At 44.1% G+C, this 15086-nt stretch overlaps 1 protein-coding gene across 2 annotated transcripts in view; it reads left to right on the forward strand.

The window, feature by feature from the left end:
* ZCCHC8 (zinc finger CCHC-type containing 8) overlaps positions 1 to 15086 on the forward strand; it is a 35878-nt gene that overhangs the window by 17751 nt on the left and 3041 nt on the right. Inside the window, exons 6-13 of one of the 2 annotated variants that reach the window (XM_003932154.4) lie at positions 1702 to 1805; positions 1921 to 1986; positions 2561 to 2621; positions 3078 to 3220; positions 3487 to 3629; positions 6991 to 7112; positions 9454 to 9540; positions 9787 to 9904. In XM_003932154.4, coding sequence (XP_003932203.1) covers positions 1702 to 1805; positions 1921 to 1986; positions 2561 to 2621; positions 3078 to 3220; positions 3487 to 3629; positions 6991 to 7112; positions 9454 to 9540; positions 9787 to 9904 — 844 coding nt within the window. The remainder of the gene's footprint in view (positions 1 to 1701; positions 1806 to 1920; positions 1987 to 2560; positions 2622 to 3077; positions 3221 to 3486; positions 3630 to 6990; positions 7113 to 9453; positions 9541 to 9786; positions 9905 to 15086) is intronic. The other variant, XM_074402114.1, reaches the window with a different exon arrangement.

Consider the following 15086-nt stretch of genomic DNA (forward strand, 5'->3'; position numbering starts at 1 on the left):
CCCAGGAGGCGGAGGTTGCGGTGAGCCGAGATCGCGCCATTGCACTCCAGCCTGGGTAACAAGAGCGAAACTCCGTCTCAAAAAAAAAAAAAAAAAGAAAGAAAGAAAGAAAGTCATTGCAGAGCTCCATTTTTCAGGAGTTCAGCCCTGTGATAGGTATAGAAGCATTACTGGAAATGTTCAAGAGAGAGTGCGGTGTCATTTAAAAAATGGGGGAAGCCAGGCACAGTGGCTCAACACCTGTAATCCCAGCACTTTGGGAAGCTGAGGAGGGAGGATTGCTTCAGTCCAGCAGTTTGAAACCAGCTTGGGCAACACAGCAAGACACCATCTCTTTAAAAAAAAAAATTTAGCTGTTTGTAGTGGCACAGCTACTTGGGAGACTGAGGCAGGAGGATCACCTTAGCTCAGAGCAAGACCCTGCCTCAAAAAAAAAAAAAAGAAGAAAATTTGACCGGGTAAGGTGGCTCACGCCTGTAAAACCAGCACTTTGGGAGGCCAGGGTGGGCAGATCACCTGAGGTTGGGAGTTCAAGACCAGCTGGACCAACATGGAGAAACCCTGCCTCTACTAAAAATATAAAATTAGCCAGTTGTGGTGGCGCATGCCTGTAATCCCAGCTACTCGGGAGGCCAAGGCAGGAGAATTGCTTGAACCCAGGAGGCAGAGGTTGCGGTGAGCCGAGATCACGCCATTGCACTTCAGCCTGGGCAACAAGAGTGAAACTCAGTCTGAGGTGGGAGGATCGTTTGAGCATCAGGCGAAGGTTGCAGTAAGCTAAGATTGCACCACTGCACTTCATTCAGTCTGGGTGACAGAGACCCTGTCTCAAAACAAAAAAGTGTATATGTGTGTGTTAGGTGTATTTGTAAAGACAGAGAAGTGCAGACAGAAATGGTAAACTATTAACAATTGTTTAATCTCAGCGAAGGATACATTGGGTGTTCATTGTACCACTTATCCTACTTGCCTATATGGAATTTTTTTTTTTTTTTTTTTTTTTTTTTTTGGAGATGGAGTTTCGCTCTTGTTACCCAGGCTGGAGTGCAATGGCGTGATCTCGGCTCACCGCAACCTCCGCCTCTTGGGTTCAGGCAATTCTCCTGCCTCAGCCTCCTGTGTAGCTGGGATTACAGGCATGCGCCACCACGCCCAGCTAATTTTTTGTATTTTTTTTAGTAGAGACGGGGTTTCACCATGTTGACCAGGATGGTCTCAATCTCTTGACCTCGTGATCCACCTACCTCGGCCTCCCAAAGTGCTGGGATTACAGGCGTGAACCACCGCACCTGGCCCTGTATGGAATTTTTTGAAAAAGCACTGGAGGGACAAGAAAAGAGTGAATGAGAAGAAAGGAAATGGAAACAATAACTATAGGGTCTGCATGTCTTGCAAAAAGAAGCAATGAAATGGGGCATTGAAGAGAAATGTGAAAGTCAAGGTTTTCATTTTTTGTTTGAATTCTGGAGAGAATTTAGCTGACAGTCATGATCCAATACAGAGGAAAAACAGTGATCTAGGAGAGAGAGGGAACTGGTGATGTAGTTTCTACTTACACATCAGTCTGTCTTCTTAATAACTAGGAAGTTATTATTTCTAGTAATTCCATCCAAAATTAAATTGTTAAAACAGTTAGTCTTAGATTATTTAATGTCTTTTTTTCTGCTTAAATAGCAATATTTTTTGACTTGTTTTCTGCAGGTTGTAGGAAGTGTCCTGTATTTTACTAATTTTTGCCTTGATAAATTGGGGCAACCGCTTCTAAATGAAAACCCTCAGCTTTCCGAAGGATGGGAAATACCCAAGTATCCTACATAGTGAATGAAGATCTTTTATGCATCTTGCCACTAAGTTCACCTTTAAAACAATTTCCAAATTTTGCAGACCATGATAACTATTCCTTAATAAAATTCACTAAAGGTACCAGCAAGTCTTCAGCCACATTGTTTCTCTAGAAGGGCAAGAAATACAAGTAAAGGCAAAAAGGTTTGTGTGGGGAGTTGTTTTGTTTTACCTATTTATTTTTTTAACCGAAATCATAAACTTTGGGCTTGAAAAGTTAATGTTCTTTACTGCTGGTTTACTCTAAGGTTAATTACAGATTGAGCTAGAATTTCAATCCATACACATATATTAAATGTTTAAATGTTTCTTGAAATTCACTGGTTCTCACCTAATGTGCCGGGGTGGGTGGAAAGGTATAATTGTTGCTGTCAATTTGATTGTAGTCTTATAACCATCTGCCTTCTTTCCATGTTACTTTATGGAAATATGATCATCTGTTTGGCTCGATTCTTCTGTTGTTAGCCAGTGAAAAAACTCAAAAGAGGTAACAGATCAGTCAGGAACAGAATGGTTCTTGGTTAAAAGACTCTGCATAGTACTGTTTAGATCACTAAATGCAGGAGATGTAAGTGTACTTCTTGTTGCAGATATTAGTGATCTGTGATTGATTTGCTTTCTTGTCTCTCTGATACACTTTGCTGTCATATAGAATTTTATTGATTTGCTTTTATATTTTTATTTACGGCATAAAAATCTTTGTCTTTTGACCAAATAGGCCAAAGCCTCACTGTTTCAATTGTGGTTCTGAAGAACACCAAATGAAAGATTGCCCAATGGTAAATTTTTCTCATGTTAAGAAGTCTTTGAACAAGAGCTTTCTAATGTTTTCAACAGATTTATAGCATTGTGTGACATGAAGGAACTTTCTTTGTTACTTTCCTGTAGTCCTTTAATTTGAAATGTTTTCAAATTTGTGTTTATATTTTAAGACATTAAAATTTTTTAGTAAATAAAATACTACTGTCTATTTGAGATGAATAAACAGGAGAGTTAATCTGTAGAGTTTATCCTAAAAACTTGATTTAATTTATGATAATATTGAGATAATAGACTGCTCCTCTTCCTTACATATTTTTTAAAAATATTCACCCTCTTTTACACTTGTTCATCATACATTAAAACTAAAATGATTTGTTTACTTAATCTTAAAAAAAAAGTAAGTATTTTTATTTAATTTCTGAAATATTTCTGAGTTGCATGACACCATTCTTTTCAAATGTGTCATGATGTAGCCTCGGAATGCTGCTCGAATAAGTGAAAAGAGAAAAGAGTATATGGATGCCTGTGGGGAAGCAAACAATCAGAATTTCCAGCAGCGATACCACGCAGAAGAAGTAGAAGAAAGATTTGGAAGATTCAAGCCAGGAGTTATTAGGTAGTAATGGCATTTTACCACAGAATGTGGTTTTTATTTCCCTAGCACTTGGAATGTTCTGTGTATCTTCAGGGTAATTATCAGGATATAAGTGTACTCTGGCAAAGCCCTAGGTAATATACATTACAGAAACACTTGAAATTTTAATTATATTTGTTAGACATCATGCTACATGGTATGTAATATAAGAAATGTTTTAAAAGAATATTATGTGTTTCATGCAAACAAGAATTCAGTATTTTTCTTCCTCCTTTATTTTTACTTAGTGAAGAACTTCAAGATGCACTAGGTGTGACGGACAAGAGTCTTCCACCTTTTATCTATCGGATGCGCCAGCTAGGGTACCCACCAGGGTGGCTCAAAGAGGCTGAATTGGAGAATTCAGGGCTTGCACTCTATGATGGAAAAGGTATAGTATCTTAAGTTAGAGAAGTCACCTGAAGTGTTTTTTTGTTTTTTTAATGAAAGAATCACAACAGAATGTAATAGGAATGGCTGGCTTGGCCGGGCGCGGTGGCTCAAGCCTGTAATCCCAGCACTTTGGGAGGCCGAGGCGGGTGGATCACGAGGTCAAGAGATCCAGACCATCCTGGTCAACATGGTGAAACCCCGTCTCTACTAAAAATGCAAAACATTAGCTGGGCATGGTGGCACATGCCTGTAATCCCAGCTACTCAGGAGGCTGAGGCAGGAGAATTGCCTGAACCCGGGAGGTGGAGGTTGCGGTGAGCTGAGATCGCACTCTTGCACTCCAGCCTGGGTAACGAGTGAAACCCCGTCTCAAAAAAAAAAAATTTAAAACATTAGCTGGGCATGGTGGCATGTCCCTGTAGTCCCAGGTACTCAAGACCTTGAGGTGGGAGGATTTTCTGAGCCTGGGAGGTTAAGGCTGTAGAGAGTCATGATTGTGTTCTTTTTTTTTTTTTTTTTTTTTGAGACGGAGTTTCGCCCTTGTTACCCAGGCTGGAGTGCAATGGCGCGATCTCGGCTCACCGCAACCTCCGCCTCCTGGGCTCAGGCAGTTCTCCTGCCTCAGCCTCCTGAGTAGCTGGGATTACAGGCACGTGCCACCATGCCCAGCTAATTTTTTGCACTTTTAGTAGAGACGGGGTTTCACCATGTTGACCAGGATGGTCTCGATCTCTCGACCTCGTGATCCACCCGCCTCGGCCTCCCAAAGTGCTGGGATTACAGGCTTGAGCCACCGTGCCCGGCTATGATTGTGTTCTTATACTCCAGCTAGGGTGACGGAGCAAGACCCTGTTTGAAAAAAATAATAATAATAACTATTTGGACACATAGTAAACACTATATAAATATTTATTAAATGAAATAAAAGCATTAGAATTAGAGCATTCGTGACATCTTAAAGTCAGTATCAAATAGACTTTTTTTTTTTTCTTTTCTTTTCTTTTGAGATGGAGTTTTATTCTTGTCGCCCAGGCTTGAGTGCAGTGGCACAATGTCAGCTCACTGCAACTGGGTCCAGGTGATTCTTCCACCTCAGCCTCCCAAGTAGCTGGAATTACAGGCTCCCGCCACCACCCCAGCTAATTTTTTTTTTTTTTTTGAGACGGAGTCTTGCTCTGTTTTCGCAGGCTAGAGTACAGGGGCACAATCTCGGCTCACCAAAACCTCCACCTCCCAGGTTCAACCAATTCTCCTGCCTCAGCCTTCTGAGTAGCTGGGACTATAGGAACGTGCCATCATGCCTGGCTAATTTTTCTATTTTTAGTAGAGGCAGGGTTTCACTGTGTTGGCCAGGCTGGTCTTGAACTCATGAACCCACCTCGGCCTTCCAAAATGCTGGGATTACAGGCGTGAGCCACCTCACCCAAACTGCCTAGCTAATTTTTGTATTTTTAGTAGAGATGGGGTTTCACTATGTTGTCCAGGCTGATCTCGAACTCATGACCTCAGGTGGTTCACCCACCTCGGCTTCCCAAAGTGCTGAGATTACGGTCATAAGCCACTGCACCTGACCTCAAGTAGCCTTTTTTTCCTTTGAAATAGAGCCCCCCATGCTGGAGTGCAGTGGGCACGATCATGGCTCACTGCCGCTTTGACCTCCCCAGGCTCAGGTGATCCTCCCACTTCAGCATCCCAAGTGGCTGGAACCACAGGCACATGCCACTACACCCAGCTAATTTTTATATTTTTGTAGAGACACAAGTTTGTCCTGTTGCCCAGGCTGGTCTCAATCTCCTGGGCTCAAGCAGTCCGCATACCTCAGCCTCCCAAAGTGCTGGGATTAATGACATAAGCCACCATTCTCAACCAAAATAGACATTTAAGAAACCCATAGAACAACCAGAGTTTCCAAGATTTAAGTTTCCATGTTACTTTTGTTTTTGTTGTTGTTGCTGCTGCTGTTTTTTTCCTTTTGAGACACAATCTCGATTTGTCACCAGGCGCCAGGCTGGAGTGCAGTGGCGCAATTTCGGCTCACTGCCACCTCCGCTTCCCGGGTTCAAGCAGTTCTCCTGCCTCAGCCTCCCGAGTAGCTGGGACCACTATGCCACTATGCCCAGCTAATTTTTGTAGTTTAGTAGAGACAGAGTTTCACCATGTTGGCTAGGATGGTCTCGATCTCTTGACCTCGTGATCCGCCCACCTTAGCCTCCACAGTGCTGGGATTACAGGCGTGAGCCACTGCGCCTGGCCCTTTCGTGTTACTTTTTACAAAGGTAACGTGCCTACATTGTTTAAAAATTTTGTTCTGGGCTGGGTGCAGTGCTCAACGCCTGTAATCTCAGCACTTTGGGAGGCTGAGGTGGGCAAATTGTCTGAGCTCAGGCGTTCGAGACCAGCCTGGGTCACATTGTGAAACTCCGTCTTCACCAAAAGGAAAAACATTAGCCAAGTGTGGTGGCACATGCCTATAGTCCCAGCTACTCAGGAGGCTGAGGTGGGAGAATCACTTGAACCAGGAGGCAGAGGGTGCAGTGAGCCGAGATCTCACCACTGCACTCCAGCCTGGGTAACAGAGTGAGACTCCATCTCAAAAAATATATATATTTGTTCTGGCCAGGCGTGTTGGCTTGCCTGTAATCTCAGCCAAGGCGGGTGGATTGCCTAAGCTTAGGAGTTTGAGACCAACCTGGGCAACATTGTGAAACTCTGTCTCTACTAAAAATACTTAACTTAGCCAGGAGCGGCTGTACATACCTGTAGTACCAGCTCTTCAGGAGGCTGAGGTGGGAGGATCACCTGAGCCTGAGAGGTAAAAGCTGTAGTGAGCCAAGATGGTGCCACTGTACTCCAGCAGCCTGGGTGACAAAGCGAGAACCTTTCTTACACACACAAAAAAAGGCCGGGCGCGGTGGCTCACACCTGTAATCCCAGCACTTTGGGAGGCCGAGGCGGGTGGATCACGAGGTCAAGAGATCGAGACCATCCTGGTCAACATGGTGAAACCCCGTCTCTACTAAAAATACAAAAAATTAGCTGGGCGTGGTGGTGCGTGCCTGTAGTCCCAGCTACTCAGGAGGCTGAGGCAGGAGAATTGCCTGAACCCGGGAGACGGAGGTTGCGGTGAGCCGAGATCGTGCCATTGCACTCCAGCCTGGGTAGCAAGAGCGAAACTCCGTCTCAAAAAAACAAACAAACAAACAAAAAAACTTAATGTCCTAATGGTTTAGAAAAATTATAGCTATTTCAAAACTAATTCTGTTGTCATGAGTATAAGCATTTTCCAGGTGTGCTTTTGGTCTGAGGAGAGATGTATATTGACATTTAAAAATACTAACACTTTTTATGGTCTGTAATAGATAGCACTGATGGGGAACCAGAAGTTGGAGAAATACAGCAGAATAAAATTGTCACTTACGATCTCTCAAAATTGGTCAACTATCCTGGTTTTAATATATCCACTCCCAGAGGAATTCCAGATGTAAGTATATTGATTTTTTTAAATTATTGTGTGATACGATAGTACTATGTTAAAGATTGGTCAAAATATTAACTTGTTGGCTAAGCACAGTGCCTCACACCTGTTAATCCCAGCACTTTGGGAGGTAGAGGCAAGAGGATTGCTTGAGCCCCACAGTTCGGGACCAGCCTGAGCAACATAGCAAGACCTTGTCTCTACTAAAAATTTAAAAACTAGTCAAGGGTGGTGGCACATGCTTGTAATCCTGGCTACTAGGGAGGCTGGGGTGGAAGGATTGCAGAGGTTACAGTGACGTGAGATCACATGAGACCCTGTCTCAAAAAATAATTAGTTAATTCATATACACATACAAACTTATATAGCAGTTACTATTTAAAGGAATAAATTTGTTACTTGTTTACATTTTTAATTTCCTTTATAGAATCTTGCTAGAATCTTAATTAAAGTGTTGTATTCATCAACAGCAGTTTTCTCTAATTTTGTGCCCTCAGAAAGGGAGCCAAATAGATTGGTTACAGTCTATTCTATTCTGTAGAATAGTCAAAACTATTCTAAAATTTTAAAGTTTTAAAAAAGATGCATGGTTCTGAGACAGTATTATATATTTTACAGACTTAGCTTGGGAAGTAAGTTTCTATCTATAATAAATCTAAATATACTATAACTCTTTTTCCTGTTCATTCTTGCCTTTTTTCCCCTCAAAGTAAAATTTCTTTTTTTTTTTGAGACGGAGTTTCGCTCTTGTTACCCAGGCTGGAGTGCAATGGCGCAATCTCAGCTCACCGCAACCTCCGCCTCCTGGTTTCAGGCAATTCTCCTGCCTCAGCCTCCTGAGTAGCTGGTATTACAGGCACGCACCACCATGGCCAGCTAATTTTTTGTATTTTTAGTAGATATGGGGTTTCACCGTGTTAACCAGGATGGTCTCGATCTCGTGACTTCATGATCCACCCGCCTCGGCCTCCCAAAGTGCTGGGATTACAGGCTTGAGCCATCGCGCCCGGCTGTAAAATTTCTCATTTTGTATATGAATGGTTTTTCCACACTTAACTCTTTTTCAGCTTCCATCTTAGGTCTCAAGATTCAACAATGAACTATTGTACTGTTTTATTTAAAAAGCATATTCTTTGCTGGACGCAGTGGTCCATGCCTGTAATCCCAGCACTTTGGGAGCCTGAGGCAGGTGGATAACCTGAGCTCAGGAGTTCAAGACCAGCCTGGCCAACATGACAAAATCCCATCTCTACTAAAAAATACAAAAATTAGCCAGGTATGGTGGCAGGTGCCTGCAATCCCAGTTACTCAGGAGGCTGAGGCAGGAGAATCGCTTGAACCCAGGAGGTGGAGGTTGCAGTGAGCCGAGATCGTGCCATTGCACTTTATCCTGGGTGATAAAAGCAAAACTCTATCTCAAAAAAAAGTAAGTAAGTGTATCCTTGGTGTTTTTAGAAACTGGACAGTAGGGAAGTAGCCAAAGACTTGAAGTTAGTGTCTAGTGAACAGATACAAAGTTATCAATCACACAAGATAGTGTGTCATTCATTTCAGGCAGAATTGCATGATACAAGCGATCAGTGCTTCTGGAAGCCAGTCCAGCTTCCAGTCTGCTTCAGAGTCCCCTGGGAATACTCATTAGAAATATACATTTTTGAGTCCCACAGATACAAAGTTATCAATCACACAAGACAGTATGTCATTCATTACAGGCGGAAATGCTTCTGGAAGCCAGTACAGCTTCCAGTCTGCTTCAGAGTCCCCTGGGAATACTCATTAGAACTGTACATTCTTGAGTCCCACCCTTAGACTTAACTAATTTAAACCCTGAGATCTGTATGTTTCACAAGAGTTCTGGTTGACTCCTACTGAGAACCACTGCTGAATGTGCGATTGGTGATGAGAGAGAAACAAACTTTGTGGAATCTTTAAAGATGAGTGTTATATTTGGAAAGAGAAAGAACAGAAGATAGAAAACTCATGAGTAATTGTGTTAGGGGAAGTGGGCCCTGTTAGCAGTGCCAGTGCTTGATGGGAGAGAGACTGGAGCCTGGGAGGCCCCAGAGCAGTTGTTCCGGCCTACATCTTCTGCTTGCAGTACGTAGAACCTTTTTGGACAAGTGATTGTGTCAAGTAGTCTTTTAGTATTCAGTCTTAATTATTTTGCAGACAGGTTTATTTTTCCTTTAACACATCATTATTTTCCTTAATTTTCAATAAAGGAAAAGTCAGATAAGAAGGAAAAATGTAATTTTGAGATCTCCACTGTGCCTCCTTTGAGCAAAATGTGAAAACATGACATTTTTCAAACACATGCGTTTTGTTTTCCTTCTCTTTTCATCATTAGGAATGGAGGATGTTTGGTTCCATACCAATGCAGGCATGTCAACAGAAGGATGTGTTTGCCAATTACCTTACTTCTAACTTCCAAGCGGTAAATAGATTTTAAGGGTGTGGTCTATAAAATGTTGTTGTATCTGAGAGATTTGGCAATTTATTAGTGTCTTATAGCCTTTCCTTGCTTTGTTACCTGACTAACCAAAAGGAAAACAGTGGCGAAATTTACCAGTTACCTAGACTTAGCTCCGGGTTGTTTTTCTACATAATTTTAAGTGAAGGGATGGAGTGTAATTCGTTTTCTACCCCACCTAACTTGTGTTTCTTTTGGTTGCTTCTTTAGCCAGCTGTGAAGTCTGGCAGCAAAAGGTCTTCATCTCACTCTAGCCCGGGTAGTCCGAAGAAGCAGAAGAAGGAGAGCACGTCAGCAGGCTCCCCTGCCGACATGGAGCTCGACTCAGGTAGGTTTCATCATGTGGCTTTGATTTCATCCAGAAGCTAAGACACATTTGTATGCTCCTGAGTTCCATAAGAAAGGGGAAGCTCCTTTGTGAGCACTGACTAAAGAGTAAATCTTTGTTTTATTCTTGGAGATCAGAGCATCACCATTTTCACTGATAAAAGCTTAATTGAAAGCCAGAGCTTGGTGTGCGAGCCAGTTGGCCCAGCTGGCTGCATTCCTGAATTAGGGGAGTTCCATTATTTTTTTTTCCTTTTTTTGGTGTAGAATGGGGTTTCACTGTATTGCCCAGGCAGATCTCAAAGTCCCAGGCTCAAACAGTCTTCTTGCCTCTGCTTCCCTAAGTGCTGAGATTACAGGTTCGAGCCACAGTGCCTGGCCCATTCCTGAATTAGCAGCCCGACCCTGTCCCAACAGTGCTGCATCCAGACAGGCCCCTTTGATCAGTTCCGCGCTCTGAGACAAGCAGTGGAAAGTGTGTGCCCTTCTAGCAGCTTGGTCCCAAGAGGAAGAAGAGCAGAGCTGGGCCAAGCTTCCCCAGTTACTCTTTTCAGTAATACTAATCCAGTACATCGCTCCTCCACCCAAGAAAGAGAGGCCTTGAGGAAAATCTGCTTTCCCAAAGCATAAAATAGGAGAACGGGCTTGCTCTCTGAGACTTCCCTAGCTTTTTTTCTTTTTTTTTTTTTTTCTTTTGAGGCAGAGTCTTTGTCACCCAAGCTGGAGTGCGGTGGCATGAATCTTGGCCCACTGCAACTTCTACCTCCTGGGTTCAAGCGATTCTCCTGCCTCAGCATCCCAAGTAGCTGGACTACAGACATGCACCACCACACCTGGCTAATTTTTATATTTTTAGTCAGATGAAACCGCCTCGAAAGAAGTGAATTTGGGTCTCACGCAATTCCAATCCTGTGGAAGAAAGCAGATTATCCTTGTTGATCATTTGAGGCATGATTGTTTTTTGAAGTTGGGATTTGTGGTGGTGGCACCCCCGTCACCAGGGCCACACACTTCTGTGTAGGCATGTTCAGCTTTGTGCTAGGGGCTCTTTCTTCTTCTTCTCTTTTTTTTTTTTTTGACACTGGGTCTGGCTTGGTTGCCCAGGCTGGAATACAGTGGTGCGATCGTGGCTCACTGCAGCCTCAGACTCTTGGGATCAAGCAATCCTCCCACCTCAGCCTCCCATGTAGCTGGGACTATAGACATGCGTCACCACACCCAGCTAATTTTTGTATATTTTGTAGAGACCAGGGTCTTACTTTGTTGCCCAGGCTGATCTTGAACTCCTGAGTTTAAGCAATCTGCCTGCCTCAGCCTCCTAGCATACTGGCATGAACCACCATGCTGGGCTGTGAATTAACTTTTTTTTTTGGAGACAGGGTCTTAACTCTGTTGGTAGGCTGGAGTGCAGTGGCACCATCTCGGCTCACTGCAACCTCTGCCTCCCAGATTCAAGTGATTCTCCTTTCTTTTTTTTTTTTTTTTTTTTGAGACGGAGTTTCGCTCTTGTTACCCAGGCTGCAGTGCAATGGTGTAATCTCGGCTCACCGCAACCTCCGCCTTCTGGGTTCAGGCAATTCTCCTGCCTCAGCCTCCTGAGTAGCTGGGATTACAGGCACGCGCCACCATGCCCAGCTAATTTTTTGTATTTTTTTTTTAGTAGAGACGGGGTTTCACCATGTTGACCAGGATGGTCTCGATCTCTTGACCTTGTGATCCACCACCCTCGGCCTCCCAAAGTGCTGGGATTACAGGCTTGAGCCACCGCGCCCGGCCGATTCTCCTTTCTTAAAAGCCTCCCTAGTAGCTGGGACTACCAGTACATGCCACTACGCTCAGCTAATTTTTGTATTTTTAGTAGAGATGAGGTTTTACCATGTTAGCAAGGATGGTTTCGATCTCTTGACCTCATGATCCACCCGCTTCGGCCTCCCAAAGTGCTGGGATTACAGGCATGAGCTACCACACCTGGCCTGTGAGTTGACTTCTAAGTGAGAGTGTGTTATTCTTTCCACAAATCTTATTACCTGTAAATTTCAGACTCTCTACTAGATAAATTTCTACTAGTAAATTTCTGTCCCTGAGGACAGAAAGCTTAATAAGATAACATTATGCTGGGCGCGGTGGCTCACACACGTAATCCCTGCACTTTGGGAGGCTGAGGCAGACACATCACCTGAGGTTGGGTGTTCGAGACCAGCCTGACCAACATGAAGAAACCCTGTCGCTACTAAAGTTAAAAAACTAGCTGGGCGTGGTGGAACAGTCCTGTAATCCCAGCTACTCAGGAGGCTGAGGCAGGAGAACTGCTTGAACCTGGGATGCGGAAGTTGCAGTGAGCTGAGATCGTTCCATTGCACTCCAGCCTGGGCAACAAGAACGAAACTGCATCTCACAAAAAAAAAAAAAAAGAAGAAGAAAAAAGGGAACCTACTCAAACTGATCAGCTGCCGTGGAGCTCTCTCAAGCCCCGATGGAGATTTCAGTCGAGAATATGCCACAGCATCTCAATGGAAATGCGTTACAGAAATCAAAGAAAACACAAAATCATTTGTGGATCCAAACTTTCGTCAGCTCTTCCATCCAGTCATGCCGAGTCTCATGTTTCCGTGCCCTTTGAAGAGATGCATGAAGGATTCAAAGCAGTTGGAGTGGAAGAAAAACGTGGAATCACAATGGAGGGAAAGCAAATGTATACCCTCACGTTCCACAAGAAATCCGTGAAAGAGGGGCTTATCCTAACCAGAGTGGAGATAGCTCTGTTCTCCATCATTGCGGTCATCTGTTGATTGGTATAGTGGTTGGGTCAAGTGACAAAATAAGGTCAAACAGTATCCTGGTCCAGAAGAGATTCTACGCAATGACGGCCGCACTTGTCTGAGCACCTGATAGTGAAAGTGCAAATCTTCTGGTTGGTTACAGTGCCGGCCCTGCCATTGACTGGATCAATAGTCATGAATGGGTTGGAGAATTTGCGTTTACATTCTTGTTCACAAAATTCAAATCCCCTGGAAAGGAGCTCCTGCATCAGGTGAAATTAGTGGCAACAAAGGCTCAGATGACTATTGTATATATTATTCAAGCCTGTCTCGAGCAGTGCATGGATGAAACAATGAAGTTACCATCTATTATATCTGATATCATAGAGTTCAAGAGAAGACTGCAAGAGACAGAATGGATGAATTCTTTGGGTGGGCGGGAGCTCTTCACCATTCAGCAATGCTGGAGATTGCGCCAAGAATGTTCCCCAGTTTGGCAACAGCGGCTAACTTTTGGATGAAAAGAAACAACCCAACCTTTACTGGATTTAAAGCTCTGGAGATTATTCCAGGTTCAAATCTCTCACTCCCATTGCTTCAAATGGCTGTACAGAGATAAATAAAAAGGGGCTATATCAATGGTCCCATGGATGCCCAGACGCTATCGGTTCTCAGCGAATATGGAGTCGCTGTTTAAGAATGAACAAACCAGCCAGGCGCGGTGGCTCAAGCCTGTAATCCCAGCACTTTGGGAGGCCGAGGCGGGTGGATCACGAGGTCAAGAGATCGAGACCATCCTGGTCAACATGGTGAAACCCCGTCTCTACTAAAAATATAAAAAATTAGCTGAGCATGGTGGCACGTGCCTGTAATCCCAGCTACTCAGGAGGCTGAGGCAGGAGAATTGCCTGAACCCAAGAGGCGGAGGTTGCGGTGAGCCGAGATCGCGTCATTGCACTCTAGCCTGGGTAACAAGAGCGAAACTCCGTCTAAAAAAAAAAAAAAAAAAAAAAAAAATGAACAAACCATCAAAAAAAAAAAGATAGCATTGCTGCCCCAGCTATCACTGTCATCTCACCTTGGGATTGCAGATGAGTCAACATCATTTTCTTTTCTTTTCCTTTTTTTCTTTTAAAACCGGGTTTCACCCTGTTGATCAGGCTGGTCTTGAACTCCCGACCTCAGGTAATCCACCTGCCTTGGCCTCCAAAGTGCTTGGATTACAGGTGTGAGCCACCGTGCCTGGCCCCAACATCAGTTTCATATAAATTTGGTGGCCCACAGTGATATGTACGGAACAAAAGTATTACATGTTGCTGCTACAGAGCAGGTTCCAGATTGTAATGGTGGCACAGAGGAAAAACTGAGCAGCTGTGCTGAATGAAGTTCTAGGGTAACTTTGAACTGCATCTTGAGGGATGAATGCAGGGATTTACCAAGGAGACAAGGTGGATGAGGGCATTTGAGACAGTGGGAAGTGCAAATGCAGGATCGTGAAACTTCACGGCACATCAGGTCAGCAGCAGGGTGACAGTTGGAGTTTGAGCCAGGCAGTAGGAGGTGACGTGATGGAAGTAGGGAAATTGTATCCTAGAGGGCCTTGGAGGAAGATTGGACTTCCTCCTGTGGGGTCTGGACAGGCACTGAAGGGATTCCAGTGGAGATGGGAAGGGTATAGGGCCAGACTTTTGTTGTAGAAAGATGAATCTGGGCCGGATGTGGTGGCTCATGCCTGTAATCCCAACACTTTGAGACGCTGAGGTGAGTGGATCACATCAAGACCAGCCCAGCCAAGATGGTGAAACCCCATCTCTACTAAAAATAAAAAATAAAAAATAAAATTAGCCGGGTATGGTGGTAGTTGTCTGTAATCCCAGTTACTTAGGAGGCTGAGGCAGGAGAATCACTTGAATCCAAGGGTTGGAGGTTGCAGTGAACTGAGATTGTGCCACTGCATTCAAGCCTCGGCAACAGAGCAAGACTTCGTCTTAAACAAAAAAGAAAAGAAAAGGGCCGGGCGCGGTGGCTCAAGCTTGTAATCCCAGCACTTTGGGAGGCCGAGGCGGGTGGATCACGAGGTCAAGAGATCGAGACCATCCTGGTGAAACCCCGTCTCTACTAAAAATACAAAAAATTAGCTGGGCATGGTGGTGCATGCCTGTAATCCCAGCTACTCAGGAGGCTGAGGCAGGAGAATTGCCTGAACCCAAGAGGCAGAGTTTGCGGTGAGCGGAGATCGCGCCATTGCACTCCAGCCTGGGTAACAAGAGCGAAACTCTGCCTCAAAAAAAAAAAAAAAAGAAAAGAAAAGAAAAAAAAGATGGATGTAGCAGTGGTTTGGAGGACAGACACAAGGGAGATGAATCCAGAGGTGAGGGTGACTCTCATGTTCCTGGCAAGTGGTAATGGACCTGAAGCCAGGTT

This window comes from Saimiri boliviensis, chromosome 7, assembly GCF_048565385.1.
Source record: "Saimiri boliviensis isolate mSaiBol1 chromosome 7, mSaiBol1.pri, whole genome shotgun sequence".
NCBI lineage: Eukaryota > Metazoa > Chordata > Mammalia > Primates > Cebidae > Saimiri > Saimiri boliviensis.